At 39.2% G+C, this 24646-nt stretch overlaps 1 protein-coding gene across 1 annotated transcript; it reads right to left on the bottom strand.

The window, feature by feature from the left end:
- Positions 1-1228: 1228 nt before the first annotated feature.
- syt19 (synaptotagmin XIX) lies at positions 1229-16471 on the bottom strand. The gene is made up of 4 exons (XM_055649434.1): positions 14794-16471; positions 10952-11071; positions 9784-9895; positions 1229-1536 (listed from the first exon to the last, which is right to left on the bottom strand). Exons 1-4 carry the CDS (start codon positions 15187-15189, stop codon positions 1229-1231), a joined length of 936 nt encoding a protein of 311 aa, XP_055505409.1. The 5' UTR covers positions 15190-16471.
- Between the last annotated feature and the right edge of the window lie 8175 nt (positions 16472-24646).

Here is a 24646-nt window from a genome sequence, read left to right as displayed (position 1 = left end):
GGTTTGTAATCACTGGAGTTTAGAAGGATGAGGGGGAATTTTATAGAAACATATAAAATTATAAAAGGACTGGACAAGCTAGATGCAGGTAAAATGTTCCTAATGTTGGGTGAGTCCAGAGCCAGGGACCACAGTCTTAGAATAAAGGGGAGGCCATTTAAGACTTAGGTGAGAAAAAACTTTCTTCCAGAGAGTTGTGAATTTGTGGAATTCCCTGCCACAGACGGTAGTGGAGGCCAAATCACTGTAATCACTTTTGATTTAAGAGAGAGTTAGATAGAGCTCTTGGGGCTAGTGGAATCAAGTGATATGGGGAGAAGGCAGGCACGAGTTATTGATTGGGGACGATCAGCCATGATCACAATGAATGTCGGTGCTGGCTCGAAGGGCCGAATGGCCTCCTCCTGCACCTATTTTCTATGTTTCTATGTTCCTATCTATGTTAAAACACAGCTGAAAACCCCCAGGAGCAACCTTTGTGGTAAATACTTTTGACTAGTATTGCATTAATTTAACAAAGTTGATCTTTATAAAAACTAGTATTTCATCCATCTTCACAATGGCTTGAATCCACACTTCTTAAAAGATCCCTTACTCTTGTTTCTAGCTGTTTGGCTCAAAATGGTGAAATAAAAATCTTGTGATTTAATTTCATCACTCAGATATTAAAAAAAAAATATATATTTTCAACTCTCATCTCCGTTTCACTAAACTTTATTCTTCAAACTAATGAAGAATAGTTATAAAATATTAGGGCTCCGATAGTAACAGAACTACCAAACAGATGTCACCAGTGGAGGCTTTTCTACTGTTGCTCAGTTGTGTGTTTGTATGACTGATCCTGAAACTTCTAAAAGCTGCATTAACCAGCTTCAATGTTTGGATAGAATGATGGAATGCTTTTGTGCCATGACTATTTTAAGCATGTAAGTAGGTGTCGACGTTAATAGGTAGGCTGCTGGATAGGTGGATCATTAGGTTCTCAATATTCTATTTTATATACCGCAGAATCATCTACAAATTTCATTTTATGTGTCCCATTAGCTTTTCTGAGAATTTTAGCATACTTCAGATGAAACATATGTCTTACAGAATCACATTTTACACACAATATTGCATTGCACTGGTTTGAAAAGATGACACAGTGCTTTAGATATCCACTGCTATATTGCCATTGTCCCCAAGAGGTTACGAGCAGAGTTGGTAACACAAATTGCAGAGAATGGACTTAGATTAACAGTGGATGCCATTCTGACACAGGTTGTCGCAAGGACTGCAGCATGGACAGCCAGTGATCACCCTCTTTGGATGTTTCCCTCCCTATGTACGCACGACCTAAAAGCTGCCTTGTGCTGACTTTGGCGAGTGAAACTTCATACACAGAAGTTATAATCGTGGACTGATTTATAGCATACTCTGATACAGTGAAAAATATGACCTGATTGAACAGTGTTATTTCAGACTTTGGATTTGCTGGTGTTTTCTGGTGCCTCATCTTGTGTTGATTGATGTAGAAATCTACTCTTATGTAAATATCTGAAATAGAATAAACAAGGACATGTTGAACCAAATGGGATTTAAGGCAAGTTACAACAAACACTGGCAATGAATGCAGCCTCACTACTGGCAAGGATATGCACTCTAGTTGATAATTCACAGCATTAGTTATTCATAAATGCAATTAATATTGTTCTGGAAAGAAATGCTTCGGTTGGAATTATTTAGATTTTAAGAGCAAAATTAGTTAAAACTAGCTGCAGAATCAGTCTGACTAGTCCATGATGTCATTTACATTTAAACAAATACACACCTGTAGGACAGACATAACTGGCACGTATGCTGTGCCTTTGTTGAGAATAGACTAACATCTTTCACTACACTGCAATCAATCAAATGTTTACATGGAGGCAAAGGACAGGAGAATGGGGCTTCATCATTCTGAGGCAGCTCATGGGTCTGGTAATACCAATGGTGGACTAAAGTCTATAGTTTGCAGCAAAGTGAGAGGAGGTGGGTATTGCACCCAGGAAGGTGGGATATTGAGTGGCTTAGTGTAGGAACCAGGGTAGAGTTTGATCGCAATAGGGTCACAGCAGGAAGAAGGGAAGATGAAAGTGAGTTTAAAATTAACTAATAAAGTACTGCAGAAGCTGGAAATCTGAAATAAAATGGAAAGTGCTGAGAAAACTTAGCGGGTGAATAAGCTTTCATTTACACAGATGTAGTTTCAGGCTGAAGATAGACACAAAAAACTAAAGTAACTCAGGGGGTCAAACAGCATCTCTGGAGAAAAGGAATGGGTGACGTTTCGGGTCAAGAACCTTCTTCAGACAGTTTCAGGATGTTGATCTTTAGATAATAGTAAGATTTAAGATGCAGAGACTGGGAGATAGCTAGAGTGAGGATGAATGCCTGTGATAGGAAGTGGAAGGAGAGATTAAATTATAATAAGGATTATTGCTATAGTAAGAAGGGATGTTAAAACTATTGGTGAATAGAGTTAGTAGTGGTTTTCTTCTTGCTGCTATAATTTCCCTACATTTCTTTATTCTCCCTCTGCTGGATTCATATTCAGCTCACTGTCACCATTGTGATTCGCTGATCACTTATTAATGTTCAGATAAATATATTCCTTTTTCCTACTTTTATGTTAATTTTTCCTATTTTCTCTCATTTAGCAAAGCTTTCTTTAATGTTCCTATCCCTTTAATTGGGGAAAATCGTTGTAGATTTTACTGTAGAGCCTTTCTATAGCAACAGAACAGGACAATCATCTCATTCCTTACAATTCTTTGCTTTTCAGTTTTATACAACCTTACAGGATCTTCTGGTAATCATCAGCTTTCTCATACCTGGTGCTCATCAGCGTAATATAATGACTAAATAGATAAGTAATTAATTCTAATTAAGTTCCACTCAGAAGAGTGTTCTTTACTTGTTTCAATTATTTTTTAATTGCTCCAGTAGTTATCCTTGTGTTTTCAGTTTCAATACACTATTTGGATCATGAGAATGATGACCAGCATGACCTGACATAGCGCTGAGCCAATGCAAATCTTCTCCAATCTCCAACATCAATTGCTCGCCTTGCCAATACCTTCATCTATGTCAGAGTGAGAGGTAGAGGGACATTCATTAAACAAAAATGACCTTTTTAACATTTTTTGTTTAAAATATAATTTTATATTATAACGTGAACCTTTTCTGATAACATTCTCAAACATGTATTAGTTTGATAGGCCTTGCTTCTCTTTGGTGTGCTATTAATTATGTCCTTATTGGGCTGACAGGATTACCTTGATGCATAAACCTAGTCCTCCAATCCTTGTGATTGTCCTCCTCCATTACCCAGTGGTCACACTTCATCAGTACTTCACTGGCTAAAAGAAGTGGTTTGATGTCATGAAGGGAGATATATGTAGCAAAAATGCTCTTTTTTTTAATCACCTAATCAAGATTTCAGTATATGACCTTGGCACTATGCCTGCAAGAACATGAAACTTTAACAAACAGCCCAATCTTTGTTAGCTCTGAAAACCACTTCTCTTAGACTCCAGAAAGAAACCAGTTAGCCTATCATGTCAGTAACATTGAATAAGACACATCTGGCCTATCTCATTATTCAGCAATCAGTGCATGACTCTGCAGGTCAGACCCTTCACACAAACATCAGACTATTTTTAACATTTAATGAGTTTCTGCCACTATTCCATTATCAGCGCATGTTCCAGACCCATATCACCCTCTGGATGAAAAACAAAATTTCCTCATAATTTGACTAGTTACTTTCAATCTATACAATACCTTTTATTTGTCATTTGAACCTCACATGAGGTTCAAACGAAATTTGGTTTCTGCAGCCATAGAAGAAAAGAACCAAGACCCACACCAACACAATTCACATAGACATCCATCACAGTGAGCCCCCGGCGGGCGCTAGCAAGTCCGCGGCAATTTACAGCCGCGCCGGGCGTTGTAAGGCCCCGTTCCAGGTCACTCTCAACCCCGCAATTCGAGCGGGAGAAGTCGCCGTTGCTGGTGCCCCGCAAAGCGGTCTCCCACCGGGGACCCGCGAGCTCCTGGTGTCACCATCCACCGGAGTCGGGTCGCAGCAGCACGCCGCCGCAGCTCTCCACGCTCCGAAGCTGGCTAGCTCCACGAAGGTAGCTCCACAGCTCCACAGCTCCACAGGCTCCGTGACTTGAGCCTCCAGGTCGTTCCGGTTGGAGGCCGCTCCACGGTGCTAGGCCCCAATGGCAACGGAGACCCGACAGGGAAAAGGTCGGGCCTCCATGCAGGGAAGAGATTTAAAAGCTTCCCCCACCCCTACATACACATACACATTTAAAAACCCACTACAAACTATACCCTCAATGGGACAAAAAATAAATAAATACACAGACAGACTGCAGAGGCCACTGCGCCGCCCACATCTCTATGCTCTATGCTCCTACTTTGAGCCCTATGCTAGAAGAAGTAGGACCATCTTACATCCTATGTGATTTCAAATTACAGTTGTACAAAACATTAGTTAAACATTAAATAGAGAAATTGGATAGACCGGGACTGTTTTCCCTCGAACGAAGGAGGCTGAGAGTGATCTTATGGAGGCTTGTAAAATTAGGAGAGGTAGAGATAAGATAACAGTCTAAACATAGAAGGCATAGATATAAGGCGAGAGGGGAAAGATTTAAAGAATATCTGAGGAGCAGGTTTTTTATATAGAGGGTGGTGGATGTATAGAACGAACTGGCAGAGGAGGTATTAAAAACATTAAATGGATATCTTGGTTGGTGTGTATGAGTAGGGGCCAAAGACATGTTTCTGTGAATCAGAGAAAAACATCCAGTATCCCTTTTAAAGCATTGTTGAGACTCCTATTGCGACTTTTAATGATCTATGAATCTTCCACATCTCTCAATATCCTGCCATTCATCATATTTTCGCTTGCCTCTACAAATGCATTACTTCTTATCTTGATGACATCTAAGGACAACAGACCAAGACCACTATGGTCTCCTCCGACGTTATTATGTATATGTAGGTACAATGTACTTCTGTCTTTTCTTTTCAAAGTCAGATGCATAGCGTGTTTGATATTGGGCATAAAGAGGGAGACCATTGCTTTAAAACTGCTAATTTATGAAACATTATAATGTCATTGGATGCTGCCCGGTTTGAAACAGAGGCCAGTACAACCAGTTTCATGCAATGAACAGTCACGGTCTGTTGAGCTCTGAGTTTGTGAGTCTCTTTAGTTCTTCACCAGTAGGTTTTTCAAAGAATTCAGATCACATCGCTATTGTCGGTGAACAATTAATCATGTAATCCTTTGAAATATGTATAAATAAATGTCCTCAGGTTTTGAAGATGAGAGACTGATAGATTTTGTCAAACAAAAGTAATAGGAGATATGTGGAGCGTCAGTTTTATGGTGTTAGGTCAAACATTAGACATGATCTCATTGAACAGTATTGTGGGTATTGCCGGTACAGCTGTTCAATGTTCTAATGTTCTATCTCACAAACCACAGGCCAATAATGACAATAGGTTTCTGTCCTTTATTTGCACTTACCACACTTCAGCTAAAATGATCTAATTGGATAAACATGTTATTGAAGATTCCATAATGGTTATTATGAGAGTTGGCATCTTTTCCCATATTGCTCTGCTGCCAGACTACAGTGCCAGACTGGCTCATGCCCATTCTCAATCATGATTTAGTTGGGGTACAGTGTGGGTGACGAGGAATGGTGTGCAGCAGTTAGTGCTATATGACTGCGTCATTGCCCCATGGATTTGTTCCTGTTGCCATATTAATTTTGCTTCCACCTGATATTTACCAATTAGCTCCAAAAAGAATCATAGAACCACAGGATTGATGCAGCAGGAATGGAGGTTGATTGGCCTATCTCCCCCATGCTCATTCTTTACAAAGGTATTTAAGTCAGAACTATTCCCTAGCTCTTTCTACGGGGTCCTGCAGCTTTTATAACCTCAACTATTCAATTCTTTTTTAAGGAATTATTGAGTTTTGTGCTTTTCAAAGTTTTGGAAAGGCTGATTTGTACTATGTAGATAGATTATAACATTTGTTGACCCTCTTAATGATCGTAAAACCTATTCAAAACCTCTTATACCTATTGTTTTTCATACCTTCAAAAAATTCTCACATACATAAAAGAGCCAAATAGAGTACAAATACAAATGAGTACTGCTGTAGATTTGGGAGGAACAACAGCAGCAACAGATTAGCAGGAGATACCACTGATTGGCTCTAGCCCCAAGGGGAGTTAAAGAGTTTTGAATATTTATGGGTCTGTCTTAATAATAAAGTGGAGTAGGGGAAATTAATAAAGCTATTTTTAAATGACTGGTTCACCTCATTATATGGCTTTCATTCCGTGGAGTTTTCATTTGATGATAAATATCAGTGTTTAATTCTTCATCAATATTGAACAATTAAAAAAAAAAGATAATTTGAAATGATTTTCTATTGAATGGTATAAACGCATTCTTCCAGGAAACAAACTGTAAATTAACATTCACTGGTTAGGACTCAGCTGGAATATTGTGTACAGCCATGGGCATCATGCTGTGGGAAAGAAGACAAGAGATTGCGGATGGTGAAGAGGAGACTTATTAAAGTAATAACGGGAATATATAGAGTGACCTCAGGCACAAATATATCTCCAAAAACAGAGAAGGTACAGTTGAGGCATTCAAAATCTTTTGATTCAAAAGGGTTTTGATTGTGCAAGTAAGTAGAAAATATTTCCACTGGTAAGAAAATAAGGAATCAGAGAGCACCAGATTTAAGGTAATTGGCAGAGGAACCACAGAGAAAATGGGGACTTATTTTTTGTCTGAGTTATTATGGCCTGGACTGCACAGGCTGAAAAAAAATTCCAAACATATTTGATAAAAGGAATTGGAAAATAATTGAAACCAAAAATGTGCAAGGTTGGGCTCAGCAAGCTGAACAATCTCCTTCTGTGCTGCACAACTAAGTGGAATGGTTTTTATCTCAAATTGTCTGATTCAGAGGAAATTGCTATGTCTGTATTACTCACTAAACCGCTTAAATGCCAATGCTAATGCACTTCACTTCCTTGAAATGTTTCTCTTCAAGTTAATCAAAGACAGGCATCATTATCAGAAGATAACTACAAATTAAAGAGTCCACGTCCACCTTTCACCTACACATCATCTCGTCCTCCCTTTCTTTATAATGGCCACCTTCCCTCTCCAATCTCAAACTCTGATCTGGTCCACCCAAGGGGGGTAATAAAAAGAGACCATGTCCAGGGGTTAGAGGATGCTAACAAATAGGAAGCAGAGAGTTGGAAATAGAGCAGGGTATCAGTGGGGAAGCCCCCCCCCCCCCCCCCCCCCCCCACGAGCTTCCCTTGTTTCCCTTTCCCCTGACTCTCGTCTGAAGAAGAGTCTCAACCCGAAACGTCACCCATTCCTTCTCTCCAGAGATGCTGCCTGCCCCGCTGAGTTACTCCAGCATTTTGTGTCTATCTTAGGTCTTTGACTTCATATTCAAACCTGCCAAAGAGATTTATGCATGTGATGATTATTCTGCATGAAGTTGTTTTTCATGAGATATATCCTAAACTGTCTTTTCATGACAAAGTCATTTTTGTTCCAAGTTGAATGTTTCCCTTCATTCAATTTTTCCAATTATTTTGGACCTTGTTGATTTTCATTCAGTACTTGCAGTACCTGTCCCAGCAATCCTTTTTCTTCTCAGACGGTCCCTTGAGATTGAGGATAATTTGCTTGGTTTTGCTCAATTTTGCTCTGTTTTTTTAGGGTGGTGCTAGAAAGCTGAGACCAATGTGGGAACAGCAGATTCCAGCCTCTTCCATGGATTGGGCTGATGGGGTGGCAGGGTGGATAGTTTGTGCGGTGGCCCACTCCTGCTTTATTCACAGGCCTTTGTGTGATTCTAATCGTGTATTGTCTTGCTGCTGACTGGTTCGCATGTAACAAAAGCTTTTCACTGTACCTTGATACACATGACAATAAGCTAAACTGAAATGATCTTCTCTAGTTTAAGCAGTCAAAGGCCAGAGATTTCCAAAAGACAGATTGGATGTTTCATGCCATCATGGAGGCTCCTTAATTTTTTTATCTGTTTGGCAAATAATCACTTCCCCTGACAGAACTTGGAATGGTATACCTATTTTGGAAGTTTAATATCGGACAAAGGAATTATGTGGCTTGTGCAATGTTGACAACAGACATGAAAGGTATGTGCATAGTGTAGTAGAGATAGGACAAAGAAATACAAGATGCTCCATTTGAGATTTGTCACAAGTGTTTCGCAATTTATTTTCCTCTTATGACTCATTGTTAAATGTTCATTTATCTTTCCTCCTTTCAGAAACATGATTATCCCCGCTTCCACACTACAAATGAATCAGGACTTGGGTATCTATCTGGGATAGTAACTGGAATGAGACACTGACATTGATTGACTTATCCTTCTGGTGAATATTGCAGCTTTCTGGCTAATGACAAAGAGTCTACCCAGACAAAAAATCCTGACAAATGAATTAAAAACATCATAGACAGACATAGATAAACATCATAAATAGATTCCAAATTTGTTCTTTCACTTTTTACACTCCACTCCATTCCTTCCATGGATTTGATGTTTTTCATTGCCCCCTTAAACAATTAAATAGAAATATTCCATATAGCATAGACATCTTCTAAATATAATGTTTACCAGAAGAAGCAATGAAATTATAAAATGTTGAATCATAAATGGGACTAATTCTTGAGTTGATAAAATACAGTAAATGTAGGATATAAAATACATATTGTCGTTTGTGATTTGTATTTTCCATTTTATTTTGCTAGCTCTGAATGGTGATTTTTACCTTTGCAGTTCCCAGATGTACAGCCACTAGATGGTGCACAAACCGCAGTGGAGCACCCTGTGTTTCTGTGCAGGACCTCTACTAAACACTGCTTTATTTCATATTTCAAATATTTGTCATGATTATAGGAGATCATACAGACCATCAAGTTTATGCCAACTCTCAGGGCAATCTTATCAATCCCATTGCTGCACTTTTTCCCCCCTCATCTATTCTAGCTCACATCCCCATCAAATTTCTATGATTTTCCCACTGTCCAACCACAGTAGAGGTAATTATGTGAATTAACCTGCCAAGTAACATATCTTTGGGATGTGGGAGAAAACTACAGCACCTGGAGAAAACCTAGGTGATTATCAGGAGAGTGTGTCAACTCTGTACACCAAGGTCACTGGAGCAGTGAGGCAGTAGCACTATCTGGTGCACCACTGTGTCACCTGGTCCAGGAATATCATTGCAACACACAAGAATATCACTGTATCAACATAATAATGCATGATTCTGTCCCTTATCCACTCAATGTAATACGAAAATACCCTAGAAAATGTTGTAACTTCAGCAGATCAAAATGTTTCTGTGGAGAGAGTAAATGTTTCAGATTAGAAAAAAAAGTAATTGAGCCATTTGTTGCTTGACTTGTTGAGCATTTTCAATATTTTCTGTTTTAATTTCAGATTTCAAGCATTGTGGCATTTTGAGTCTGAATGTTTAAGCTTCCAGATTCAAACAGAAAATGCAACACTTTTGAAAGACCTGTCAAGGTGTAAACCTGAGGCAGAACATTAATTGAATGAAAACTTTAATGAAAACAAGGCTGATAAATTCTATGTTTTACTCTCAAAATGGCCTTGGAACAATGTAGTTTAAGGATTAGAGCTTTGTATACCTGTATCTGGACTGTTGCTCAGGCAACCAACTTTCACCTTCAGTGGTGTAACTTCCAATTTCTGGGCTGTTGGAAGGTATTTAAGAGATACAAATATTTCTCCAATGACATCCTGAGGGAACCAAATGCAATTAAAATTATAGTAAATTTGCTGTTTACACATGCGCCTTCATTTTTCCCATCTATTGTCAGTTTTAAATAATAATGAACTCTTTTGTTAAAACTGTTAGTTAAGTATGTTTCTGTTACCAGATTCTTAAAAGAGTAATCTTTGCAAGCAACCTCTTTTTAGCCAACTGATTCTTGGAACAAATGTTAAGTCATACTACAGTGAGTTTGAGCTTCGTTTGGGACTATTGGCCATTTATGGGCCATGACTCTTTCACAAGTGTCTCATCATTGATTTGCTACTTTATTTGGAGTGTAGGAGGGTGAGGGGTGATCTTATAAAGGTGTATAAAATCATGAGAGGAATAAATAGGTTAAACGTATAGTTCTTTACCCAGAGTAGGGGAATTAAGAACCAGAGGACATAGGTTCAGGGTGAGAGGGGAAAGATTTAATAGGAACCTGAAGGACAGCTTTTTCACTCAGAACAGTGGTTATATGGAACGAGCTGCCAGAGGAGGTAGTTGAGTCAGGCACTATAACAACAGGGGTAGCACAATGATGGACAGGTACATGGATATGAAAGGTTTAGATGGATGTGGGCGAATGGCTGGCAAATGTGACTAGTGCAGATGGGGCATCTTGATCAGCATGTGCAAGTTGGGCTGAAAAGTCTGTTTCCAAGCTCTGTGACTATGACTCTTCTCTAATCTGCTGTAAGAAATTGATTTTATATCTCCACCTTTTTGGAAAGTATGAATAACTCAGCTCCCATTCTAGAAATGAAGATGTTCAAGAGAATGGAAGCATGAAATGAGACTGAAATAGGTGTTTTGTTTTCCTCTCCTTCAGTGCAAAATTCCTGATATCACCTCAAAAACACCTCGAAGAAACAAATTAAACTCTGTAGCAAATTGTGGGTACAGATTATTATTACTTCATTCCAAATTTTTCAGTTACTCCATTTTCAGTTGTTAACATATTTCTTAATTAATATTGAATAGTACAGGAATAAATATACTAATGTCTTGAAAAGCCACAATAGTAACATCACTTATACCTTTTGGATCTTCTGTAAGTCCTCACAGAATTCAGTTGCATTTGATAAATTTAAGTTGCTGAATGATACCCGTACTTCCCCAAAAGCATCAAATCGTGAATATTTGTCAAAATCCAAGACCTGGCAAGAGATTATTTGCAAGGAATCATATTGTACAAAGGACTAATGTTAAAAAAACAGACAACTAAATGTCAACAAGAGATGGTTAATCCAGATTTTAGTTTGTTAGTAGAATAGTAATGTTTGCTTCTATCCTGATAGTGAAGTGAAGTTTTGCCATTACATAAAATAGTGAATATGATGTCCTTGCAGGCTTGATGATAGATGCCGCCATCTAGAGGCTGTGTCTCATGTAGATACTTTTGATGGTGAGGAGGGCAGTGCCTGTGATGGACCGGGATGAGTCCTCCAGCCTCTGACTGCTAGGGAACTTTACTAAACACTTTCCTTCACTTAAAAACATAAGATTTCATCAATATTCTCTGCTTCCTGTTAACTAGCCAGCTTTCTGTCCATGTTACTCTAACACAGTGAGTTTGAGCTTCGTTTGGGATTCCATTACCCATGTATCATTCAAAGTGTCATAGAAACATAGAAATTAGGTGCAGGAGTAGGCCATTCGGCCCTTCGAGCCTGCACCGCCATTCAATATGATCATGGCTGATTATCCAACTCAGTATCCCGTACCTGCCTTCTGGAACTCCATACCCCCTGTTGATCCCCTATAACCACAGGGGCCACAATCTACACTCCCTCTTAAATATAGCCATTGAACTGGCCTCATCTACCCTCTGTGGCAGAGAGTTTTCCAGAGATTCTATGACTCTTCTCTAATCTGCGTGAAAAAAAGTCTTCTCATCTCGGTTTTACGAAAAGGATTTCCCCTTCTAATCCTGGAAGCTGTGACCCCTTGTAGGGTGGACTTTTCCTAACATCGGGAACAATCTTCCTGCATCTAAAGAAACCTGTCCAACCCCTTAAGAATTTTGTAAGTTTATTACTATAATGATCCCCTCTCAACCTTCAGTTATTAAATTCTAGAGAGTATAAAAAGCCAAATAGTCTATCCAGTCTTTTGGATTCTGTAAGACAGTCCAGACATCCCAGGAATCAAGTTGCTGAATGAACCGTCTCTGCATTCCCTCTATGGTGAATATTGTCCTTCCTCCTGGCAAGATTTTTGCAGGACCAAATTGTACAAAGGACTACGCAAAAAAAAACAGGTGTGGTCTCACCAAGACCCTGTTACAACTGCAGTAGAATAGTAATGCTTGCTTCTACTCAAAGTGAAGTTTTGCAATGAAAAGTGAATATAACATACCAGGCTTGATGCAGATTTCTTTACTGCCTCATGCACCTGCATGCAGTACCTTCATGACCGGGTGTACCATGACACCCAGGTCTCGCTGCATCAATCTCCCTTCCTTTCCCAATCGGTCCACTCATGATATCTTCATCAAATATCATCAAATATTTTTTGGAAGTCCATATATACCACCTAAACTGCATTTCCCTTACATTACCTCTATGTGCATCATATTAAACACCATTACATCAGTCAGCCATGATGTGCCTTGAACAAGTTCATGCAGACTTTCTCTAATCAGACAAGCCAATAGTGACTGCTATTTTGTCCCTGATCTATCTGTCGTTACTGGGTTTATCCTTAAATCCTTTTTGAATAAGAGTGTAATATTTTCATTCTTCAGACATCACCCACATCTTTGGAAGACCTGGCCAGGGCTATACAGTATATCTTTGGTGCTTTAAAATATAATTATTTTAGAGAAGTTTACAATCTCTTTATTATTGTAAGATCTTTAAGTACGCAAACGTTTTGGTGTCATTCCTAGGCCCATGGATCACAAGGCAAGATGCTGTTTCTAAATGTAAGTGATTGACGTTTTAACTCTTGCTACATTAGAATACAATAACTTCAGTTAATTTATCCATCTAGTGGTTAGAGTATTTGAGGATTTGAATTAACTCAACATTATCAGCAATCAGAGCTAATTTTAACTAGGGTTTTGATTGCTAATCTATTTGTCATCATGCAATAATAAGTAAATATTCAATCACTCACTTGGTATATGTTAAATCCCATTAAATGAAATGTATATATTAAATCCAGCCAAGTTGCTGGAATTGTTGCCATTATTATTCAAAACTATTATAATAGTCATAATCATATAGCATGGAAACAGGTCCTTCGGCCCAACTTGCCCACACCAGCCAAGTACACTAGTCCCACCTGCCTGCGTTTGGCCCATATCCCTTAAACCTGTTCACTGTCAAGTTATTTTTTTTTACTATTGGCCACAACACAAGTAAGTCCTATCCATGTACCTGTCTAAATGTTCCTTAAATATTGCGATGGTACCTGCCTCAACTATATCCTCCGACAGCTCGTTCTGTAAACCCACCACCGTTTGAATGCAATAATATCTTTTAATTGTGAATTAATTTGTTTATATAATATTCAACTCCTTGTAAATAGTTTTAGTGTACTGAACATGCACAGCACTCATTAAAAGTTGGAGGAAGTTGTTAAAGATGTTTAGGATTAGCTAAATTTAACAAATTTCAAAACCAAACCATTTGTTGTACAGGGAATAAAAACATTCCGAAGCGAACGAGCACCAGCATTCTATTCGTTCATCCACAATCAGCTGTGATCAGCTTTGGTGAATGATATACAGCCTCTACCCTTTCAAACGACAAGAAGGTGAAAAACAAAAGTGGCAGAAAAATCAAGGGCAAGAAACAAATGCAGTCACAGAGCAAAATAATACTCAGGAGACTAAGAATTTAAAAAAAAAGGCAACCTAAATTGTGAAACATTCCCAATAAGTGAATTAATCAGGCAAATAGATACAAACAGGAATTACACAATTGGGAGATACTGAAGGGGACCAAGGATGGGAACTGAACATACAGTGGTAGTCGATGTTTAGGAAACACAGGTAATATTCAGTGAAGTGTGAGGTGTTGCATATTGGAAACGTGAACTAGGGCAGGACCTTCATGGTGAACAGTAGGGCTCTGGGAAGTATTGTAGAGCAGAGGAATCTAGGAGTACAAACACATTGCTCCCTGAAAGTGTCGACACAGGGAGTTAGGGTGGTGAAGAAGGCTTTTGGTACTTTGTTCTTCATCAGTCATGAAATTAAGTACAGAAGTTGGGACATGGTTTTACAGTTATACAAGACATTGGTGAAGCTGCATTTGGGGTATTGTGTTGAGTTTTGGTCACTGTGCTATAGGAAAGATACCATAAAGCTGGAAAAAGTGCAGAGAAGATTTACATGGGTTGCGGCATGACATGGATTTACAAGGGCCTGAGCTATAGCGAGAAGTTGGATAGGCTAGGACTTTGTTTCTTGGAGGGCAAGAGACTAAAGGGTAATTTTACAAAGAAGTATGAAATCATGAGAGGCATAGAAAGGGTAAATGCATTATTTTTTCCCCCTATGGTTGGAGAATGACAAACTAGAGGGCATTAGTTTAAGGTGATAGGGGAAATATTTAATAGGAACATGAGTTGCAACCTTTTCACACAGAAGGTGATGGGTATATGGGCCAAACTGCCAGAGGAATCGTTGAGGCAGATTCAATAACAACATTTAAATATCATTTGTGCAAGTAGATGGGTTTTTATTCTTATTCCAATTTTTTTATTTATTTACTTCTTTTTTTTTCCCCTATCTACTTTTTTTTAAAATTTTGATTGCTGTTTTTCTTACTTTGTTTTATTTATGGTGATGGTGTTGCACTGTTTTGTATATATCTCTTAAAAATAAAAGTATAGAAAAAAAAAGGACTGGAAGAAAGGTTAAATATACCTCAAGTTTTAAATTAGCCTTCTTGCGGATATTGCTCTCCACAGAACAGGTAAAGCGTTCTCCAAAACAGGGATTTCTGGTGTTCTTCACAATCTTTGTGTTCCATTGGTGAAGAATACATTGGTATCGAGGTAAACTAATAAATAGCTTTATCCGAAGGAAAGAGTCGACACTCTGTTTGGCATGTCGAGCAGGAAGATTTGATGCTTGCAAAACTGTCAGTTGTAGCTTTGATTGTTTTTTATCGTATGATAGAGAAAATTTCAATTTTCCTGTAAGTTCATCCTTTGATTCAGCAACAAGGTCTTCATTTGATTGTATCAGCTTAAGGCCAACACGATCACAACATTGTTGAGAAAGATTCAGCATTTGTAGACTCTCCTGGGGTTTGTACATCTTTAAGAAAAATTATGTACACATGAATCGATGCAAAATATACATTTGTCATCAATTAATACAATAAGTATGTTCAAATCCTGACATTCACTTGCCTTGTAATTGTGTATTTTCATATCTGAATACTTGTCTTTATCTGACGAGCTCAGAAAGTCTGAATAGTTATTTTGCGATGACAAGTTGCTTCCTTCTGTATATTGTTTCTTGGGTTCAATCTTTGTAACTATAAATGTAACAATGGTTACAAGTTTGTTAGGAAATGTACATTAATGGAGTGGTTAAAATGATTTGGTTATTTTGTGAGAACCTGCAGATTTAAAGCCGAGATCTAACTTTCACCAATGCAGTATTTTGGAAGATACGAGTGTCTTGGAAAAGTCAACGACTCACAGCATTGTTTTATACACTGTAATGTGTACCCTTGCATTTGGGGGAGCATTTAATAACACACAGGATAGTAGGATATTACACTCTTTGACATAATTCTTGCCTTCATTAGTGCCAAATGCAAATCATTCATGGAGGGGACTGTATCCAATTGCAGCAAGATCTGGATTACTTTAATCTTTTTTCAGATAAATCCTCTCTCCAACAATGATAATTCTAATCATGTTATCCTGTCATTTACTAACATTACCATCACCCGATGCAGTATGCATTGTTGCCTCGTATCTCTAGAAACCTGGTTTTGATCCTGAGCTCAGATGCACTCCCTCTGATGTTTACACATTTTCTCCATTACTGTCGATTTTCTATGGTGCTCTGTATTCCTTCCACATCCTAAAGACATGGTAGGTTAATTGGCTAATATAAATTACGTGGTAGAGATGGATGTCAGGAGAATTAGAGCAAGTTGCTAAACACGAGAGAAAATAGGTTACAGGGAAATATGTGGGGAAAGGGGGCCGATGGAAATGCCCTGAGTGCCACCAAAGACTCAATGGCCTAAATAGCCTTCATTAAAGTTATAAGAAAATAATGAGAAAATTATATTGACAAAAATCCTAACTGGACCATCCATGTAAATACTCGACTGCATTCACATTGGGACAAGGAATAGTAATTTATATAAATTGTAGTGGATTCTACAGTACTCTGTACTAATCTTGTGTACATTTCTGACCCTTTTGTAATTTATGTAAAGGTCTTGGAAGAAGAAATTAAATAAGTCTGATTCTCACTCAACCAGCTAAATTTGTTAACTAAAGATTGGTGCTGCACTATTTTCCTTTTCTACAATTTTGCAAATGTCACAAAAAGCCAAGCATATGGATACTTGTGCCCCCCCCCCCCTTTTCTGGTGTGAAACAGCATAACTACAGCACCCCCTACCTTCCAACTTTTCTGGGTGTTTAAAACGTGATTAGCGTAGGACTAATAAAGGTGGTGCTGTTGTGTCAATGCCTCCAAGGTGGAAGCTGAGATAAGGCTATGGCGCATAGTTGGAAATTAAGTTAGAGCATCATGTAAAAAATGATTATTACTTAAAAGAAATATTAGTCTGTATGTCACTGATCCCTGAATATGATCTCCCTGTCCCATTGTATCACCATATATAATCGAATGCTACCACTGAGGAGAGGAGATGTTGCTTTCCTTAGAATACATGGATTTCTGCCAAGTCGCACAAAACATACTAGGCACTGAACAATCTTAAAGCCTTTTGAAAGCTTATACAGAACCCACCTCTTGTTTTCTTTGCATTTTCATGTTCGTAGTAAAGATAGATCTGCCATCCAAGAATTATCATGGATATCAGAAGAAAAAGAACAGCTGCACCCAAAAGTCCAATTGTTATTCTGTTGCCCAGATGAATGTTTAAACTCTGAGCAAAGGCCAAGATTATGCCATTTCTTGTCATGTTCCACCTTTGTATGGAAGATAAAATGAAAAAAAGTAAGGAACATTCTGTAACTGGCTTGCTTTTGTTGAAAGATTTAAAAACTACACAGTGAAAATATTGTACAGAATAGTTTAAAACACTTTTAGTTGGTGCAAACTTTGTAGTTACATACAATTTCAAAGACTTGAATGACATTGATTGCAGGCCACTTTACACCAACCAACAATTCAATCTAATTGTCAATTGCAGATTATGATCCAGAATATCAATGTATTTATGATAGCCTCATTCATTGATTCTGAATGCTGCTCAGTGATGTGCTGGGAGATATGCAAAAGTGGATGCAGTCTGGTTGGGAATCATAAAGCTCCTATCTCAACTCTTGTTTCTGGTGTAAAGCACTCTGGTATCATTTCAAAATGCTGGAGTAACTCAGCATCTCTGGAGAAAATGAATGTGACGTTTCGGATCGGGACACTTCTTCAGATCAACCCAAAACGTCACATCCGTTTTCTCCAGAAATGCTATGTGACCCATTAAGTTACTCCAACATGTTGTGTCTATCATGGGTTTAAACCGGTATCTGCAGTTCCTTTTTATTACATTAGTATCGTTTCAAAATGGATTTGGGCAATTTATAATTTTTTTGTGGCTTATCTGATTAGATATTATTACTAAATGGAACCATGTTTCAGTGCATCAAAAATACATGCAATCCAAGTTCTGGGCAGTGGTGTCCAGCTTTTCATTGTAAAACCTTCCATTTGGTTAATTATAAACCAGCTTTTTATAAAAAATCTTGAGAAGTCATTTTGGAAAGGATCTTGCCAGAATGCAAATGTTGGCACATTTATAACTCAATTATACTTATAAAGTACTAACAGTAGATTTTTTTTTTTTTAAAGCTGCAGTAACTAATTGCATTTTGTCCATACTGAAATGTCTCAATTACTTTGTCATCGATAATGAGAAGCGAAACCCTTGTGTGGATTCACTTGGATTGCTCCACTTCAAGGTGTTTGCATCATTGGATAATAAACATAGAGGTCTTTGAGAGAAGCCTTTAATGGGAAGCTTGAAAAGTTAAATTTTGAAAGGTTTGCATTCAATTTTCCAGATTTCATCACTTATAGTACTCCTAAGTATTAAATCAGCTTTCAGTTTGGCATACCTTGACTTAAAAATTGTGTTTGTTTGCATTAATAAACTGTTAGTTATAAACTTCTAACGCAGGATTCAAACTTTTGGATAATAGTTTAACTGAATGTTCGTTGCTTGTGGCAACTTCCCCTTTAATGCCACATACATTTGTCTCATCTGCAATGAAGTGAAGTGGTGCATGCAATGTATGTCAAGGTGATCTTATCAGGTCTGGGTTAGCGGGTGCTGTTAAAAACTCTATAGGGAAAATCTAATTTTGCACATTACCTTTATAGCAATTAGCAGCACATTATTTGTTGTGATCTGTAGAATTGTTTGAGCTCGTTTAAATCATTTAGAGAAACAACTATTTGAAAAATGTTTTAAAATACTGCATTTGCATCTTCGCTATGCACGCTTGGAAAATAATATGCGGCGGCATTGGAAGTTCAGAACTCTGGAGAATACAATTACATTCGATTGTATGGTTCTAACAGAACAAAGTGACCTGCTTTATTGGCAACCCACCAAGCACTGGAAACATTCATTAACTCCACCAGCAGTACACAATGTTGCAGTGAGCACAATCTACTAAATATATTGCAGTTACCTCCACTACTATAACAGCACCTTCCAAACTTATATCCTCTTCCACAAATAAAAACAAGGATACTTGGTTTCTGGAAACATGACTAGATGTCAGTTTCCCAGAATGTCATCTGAATCATATACCGCACTCACTTGGAAAGAAATAACCAGTCCTTTATCATTGCTGGATCTAAATCCATCCACAAAAGCACTGTTAGGAGCAACTTCAGCACAAGGACAGTAGTAGCTGAAAGAAGCAGCCCACTGCCACCTCTTTAAGGGCAACAAAGGGACATGTGACCGGGACATTGTAGATGTTACAGAAAGCTGGCTATGAGAGGCATGCAAGACTGTTATCTAATGTTCCAAGGTACAGGTGCTCTTGGGGAGATGGAGGTAGGGATAAAGGAAGAGGAGGTGTTGCTTTATTGATTAAGGAGAATGTCACAGCAGCAGTCTGAGATGACTTTACTGATGGTTTGTCTAGTGAGGCTAAATTGGTGGAGCTGAGGAATAAAAAACGGATGATCACCTTGTTGGGAATGGACTATAGGTCCATAAATAATCAAAAGCAATTAGAAGAACAAATATGCCATGAGAATACAGGCAGTTGCAAGACAAATAGGGTTATCATGGTCAGACATTCTCCTGCCTTCTTCGCATAACCTTTTACACCCTTACATGACTTCAGAATTAAGGGACAGAAGTTTAGGGGTAATATGAGGGGGAACTTCTTTACGCAGAGAGTGGTGGCAGTGTGGAATGAGCTCCCAGTGGAAGTGGTGGAGGCAGGTTCATTAGTATCATTTAAAAATAAATTGGATAGGCATATGGATGAGAAGGGAATGGAGGGTTATGGTACGAATGCAGGCAGGTGGGACTAAGGGGAAAAAATTTGTTCGGCATGGACTTGTAGGGCCGAGATGGCCTGTTTCCGTGCTGTAATTGTTATATGGTTATATGGTTAATCAAAAACCTATCAATTTCTGTTTTAAAAATGCCCAACGAGTTGACTTCCACAGCTGTCGATGGATGGTGATGAATTCCACAGATTCACCACCCTTTGATTAAATAAATTTCTCCTCATCTCCATTCTCAAGGTACATACTTTTATTCTGAGGTTGTGCCATCTGGTCCTAGTGTATTCCACTAGTTTCCACAGCCCCAAAGTCAGCCAGCCTCGCGTTGGAAAGTCCTGGTTCTGCCTCCGGAGCCTCGAGGTCGGTCCCAGTTGGAGGCCGCCAGCTCCGCCATTAGGTCTCAGCGCAGACGGAAACGACAAGAAAAGGTCGCGTCCCCCCCATGGAATAGACCAAAAATCTGTTTCCCCCCCCCCCCCCCCCCCCCCTCCCCTCACATACACAACTAAAATAAACTAAAATAAACTGAAACAGGACAAAAAGAAAACAAAAAAAGGAAAAGACAAACGGACTGCAGGCGAGCCGCAGCTGCAGGGCAGCACCGCCACTTCCAGAACAATGACAAGGGAATAATGTTTATTTTATAAGGTAAATACAGTAAAGTCCGATCAAAGAGAGTCCAAGGGGCACCAATGAGGTAGATAGTAGTTCAGGACTGCTCTTTAGTTATATTAGGATGATTCAGTTGCCTGATACCAGCTGGGAAGAAACTGTCCCTGAATCTGGAGGTCCGCGTTTTCACACTTATATACCTTTTTCCCGATTGGAGAAGACGGAGTAGCCAGGGTGCGACTCATCCTTGATTATGTTGCTGGCCTTGCCGAGGCAGCATGAGGTATAAACGTAGTCAATGGAATGGAGTTTGGTATGTGTGATGATCTGGGGTGCATCTACAATTCACTGCAATTTCTTGCAGTCTTGGATGGAGCTGTTCCCAAACTAAGCAGTGATGCACCCCAATAAAATGGTTTCTATGGCGCATCTGTAGACGTTGGTGGGAGTTATAAGGGACATGCCAAACTTTAAGGAAGTAGAGGCGCTTTCTTGCTTCAATATGGGTGGTCCAGGAGAAGTTGTTGGTGATATTGACTCCTAGGAATTTGAAGTTTTCCATTATTGGAAAAGTCTCCCCACTTTTACTCTATCTAGGCCTTTTGTTATTTGAATGAATCCATGAAAAAAATTGGGGAACTGAGGAGCATACCCAAGAAGGAAATCAGGAGCGCAGAAAAGGGGCACGAGATAGCTATGACAAATAATTTTAAGGAGAATTCAAGAAGATTTTATGTACATTTAGGGAAGGTGGGCACAAGAGAGAGAGAGAGAATATGGCCCCTCAGAAATCAAAACTGCTCATCTCTGTGTGGATCTGCAGGAGATGGGCATCTTCAATGAGTTTTTCTCCTCCGTTTTTATCATGGTGAACTTAAAGCATCATTGTTAATGACCATGAAACTACTGAACTGTCATAAAAATGTAGTTGACCTTGTCTTATAACCATATAACCATATAACAATTACAGCACGGAAACAGGCCATCTCGGCCCTAAAAGTCCGTGCCGAACAAATTTTTTTTCCCCTTAGTCCCACCTGCCTGCACTCATACCATAACCCTCCATTCCCTTCTCATCCATATGCCTATCCAATTTATTTTTAAATGATACTAATGAACCTGCCTCCACCACTTCCACTGGAAGCTCATTCCACACTGCTACCACTCTCTGAGTAAAGAAGTTCCCCCTCATATTACCCCTAAACTTCTGTCCCTTAATTCTGAAGTCATGTCCTCTTGTTTGAATCTTCCCTATTCTCAAAGGGAAAAGCTTGTCCACATCAACTCTGTCTATCCCTCTCATCATTTTAAAGACCTCTATCAAGTCCCCCCTTAACCTTCTGCGCTCCAGAGAATAAAGACCTAACTTATTCAACCTATCTCTGTAACTTAGTTGTTGAAACCCAGGCAATATTCTAGTAAATCTCCTCTGTACTCTCTCTATTTTGTTGACATCTTTCCTATAATTGGGCGACCAAAATTGTACACCATACTCCAGATTTGGTCTCACCAATGCCTTGTACAATTTTAACATTACATCCCAGCTTCTATACTCAATGCTCTGATTTATAAAGGCTAGCATACCAAAAGCTTTCTTTACCACCCTATCTATATGAGATTTCACCTTCAAGGAACTATGCACGGTTATACCCAGATCCCTCTGTTCAACTGTATTCTTCAATTCACTACCATTTACCATGTACGTCCTATTTTGATTTGTCCTGCCAAGGTGTAGCACCTCACATTTATCAGCATTAAACTCCATCTGCCATCTTTCAGCCCATTTTTCCAAATGGCCTAAATCATTCTGTAGACTTTGGAAATCCTCTTCATTATCCACAACACCCCCTATCTTGCATGTGTTATTGCATGTGTTATTGTGCTCTAGATTCACCAACCTGGTTAATATTCAATTGTCCTTTGAAATGGCTCAGCAATACAAACTGTATATACAGACTCAAAAAGCTGGAGTAACTCAGCAGGACAGGCAGCATCTCTGGATAGAAAGAATGGGTGACATTTCGAGTTGAGACCCTTCTTCAGACTGGTTAGGGAAAAGGGAAGTGAGAGATTTAGATGAATATGTAGAGAGATAAGAACAATGAATGAAAAATACGCAAAAAAGTTACGACGATAAAGGAAACAGGCCATTGTTAGCTGTTTGTTGGGTCTAAACAAGAAGCTAGTGCGACTTGGGTGGGGGAGGGATAGAGAGAGAGCGAATGTCCGGGGCTACCTAAAGTTAGATACATCAATATCATACCATTGGGCTGTAAGCTGCCCAAGCGAAATATGAAATGCTGTTCCCCCAATTTGCATTTAGCCTCAGTCTGACAATGGAGGAGCCCTAGGACAGAAAGGTCTGTGTCGGAATGGGAAGGAGAATTAAAGTGTTTGGTACCTGGGTGATCAGTTAGGTTCAAGCGGACTGAACGCAGGTGTTCAGCGAAACAATCGGCCAGTCTATGTTTGGTCTCGCTGATGTACGATTCCACATCTTGAACAACGGATACAGTAGATGAGGTTGGAGGAGGTGCAAGTGAATCCCTGCCTAACCTGAAAGGACTGTTGGGGTCCCTGGACAGTCGAGGGAGGAGATATAGGGAAAGGTGTTGCATCTTCTGCAGTTGCAGGGGAAGGCACCTGGGGAGGGGGTGGTTTGGGTGGGAAGGAATGAGATAATCAGGGAATTGCGGAGGGAACCGACTCTGCGGATGATGGAAAGGGGTGGAGATGGGAAGATATTACTAGTGTTGGGATCCCATTGGAGGTGGCAAAAATTTCTGAGGATTATGTGTTGTATGCGATGGCTATGTTGGTGAAAGGTAAGGACAAGGGGGACTCCGTAGCGACTAGGGGAGGGGTAGTAAGGGTGGAGATGTGCGGTACCGAGATACGAGTGTAGGCCTCATCTATGATGGGAGAGGAGAATCCCCGTTCCCAAAAGATTCCATACCAGGACATCCCCAATGCCCTGGTATGGAACAACTCATCTTGGGCGCAGATGCGGCGTAGACGGAAGATTTGGGAGTAGGGGATAGAGTCTTTGCAGGAAGCAGGGTGGGAAGAAATGTAGTCGAGATACTTGTGGGAGTCCGTGGGTTTGTAATATATGCAGCACTAGTTTTGCCTGTGCTATCCATATATTCATGGAATTAATAAGAAAAAAATCATACCAGTGCCAACATATGCAAATAATGCAGATGTCGCAAAACACTTTGAAATAAACCGTGACTGTGAAAGACACTATTTAAATGCACATTTTCATTATCCTTCTGTCTTTTAAATATTAGATGGAGAAACATGAGAAATGAAGGTACGGATGAGAAACTGATATGGGCGCTATCAGAGTGGCACGGTGGCGCAGTGGTAGAGTCGCTGCCTTACATCGCCAGAGATCCTGACTATGGTTGCTGTCAGTACAGAGTTTGTACGTTCTCCCCGTGACCTGTGTGCATTTTCTGCGATGTCTTCGGTTTCCTCCCACGCTCAAAGACTTGCCGATTTGTAGGTTAATTGGCTTCTGTAAATTATCCCTAGCGTGTAGGATAGAACTAGTTGTTCAATGGTCTCCGTGGGCCAAAGGCCTGTTTCCTAAACTCAACTAAGCTGAAAGCCCATTTCCCAACCATGTCAAGTAACATCAATTGGAATTAATAAAACCAAATGACATTATTCACTATGAAATAGCAAACATATTAATTCTTTAGTAAAATGATCCCAAAATCTTCCAAACTTAAATATGTCAATGGCAGTCCATAGCAAATGAAATCTGGCTCCCTCCTACCTCAACTCTGGGTGTATGCATTCCGACACAAAGGGAATGTAAGTGAACAGGTTGGTTTTCCATGGGAATTATTACTTGCCATATGTATGCAAATTACTGCGTTATGAGTTCACATAGAATCATATGATTCTCTGATCTTTTGCCATCCATTCAAAATGCTCTGCCACATTGTCATAAAAATCTGCAGTTTCATGTATCTCTGAAATAATTGTTTATTACTCAAATGTATCTGCACTCAGAATTAAGAGCATTTCTGATGTTGCTGCAAAAAACAATATTTCTGATGTGATTGTTAATGTTTGATTTATATTTTTTATATAAGGTAATGATATATCAAAGAGAACTAATTGCAAGCCATTGGCATTCTGGTCAAGAATGGATCTGTGTTCTAATCTTCCTCCTTATGAGTGCCTGGTTAAGCAGACAGGCTTGATTAGCATTTATGTGAGAGACCACCTGGAGAAAGCAGGTGGATTCGGCTTACTGCCGAGGGAAACAGATGATCTAATCAGCCAAGTGCATTCATGGATTGACAACACTCCTTGTGACATTGCAAATGCTACTAATAACAATTGTGGTTGCTGTCAAAGCTTTGGCCACTGCAAATGACATTATTACCAGCCAGTA

This window comes from Leucoraja erinacea, chromosome 18, assembly GCF_028641065.1.
Source record: "Leucoraja erinacea ecotype New England chromosome 18, Leri_hhj_1, whole genome shotgun sequence".
Taxonomy (NCBI): domain Eukaryota; kingdom Metazoa; phylum Chordata; class Chondrichthyes; order Rajiformes; family Rajidae; genus Leucoraja; species Leucoraja erinaceus.
Note: the sequence above shows the minus strand (reverse complement) of the source record. Positions and strands in the feature narration are given on the sequence as shown.

What these genes read in the sequence shown, in the direction of transcription:
- syt19 (XM_055649434.1), bottom strand. Translation starts at nt 15,189, where the DNA reads ATGTACAAACCCCAGGAGAGTCTACAAATGCTGAATCTTTCTCAACAA. An exon ending in AGGCTAATTTAAAACTTGAG is followed by an intron (nt 11,072 to 14,793) that starts GTATATTTAACC and finishes ATCTCTTGCCAG; the next exon opens with GTCTTGGATTTTGACAAATA. An exon ending in GAGCAACAGTCCAGATACAG is followed by an intron (nt 1,537 to 9,783) that starts GTATACAAAGCT and finishes ATTCTATTTCAG; the next exon opens with ATATTTACATAAGAGTAGAT.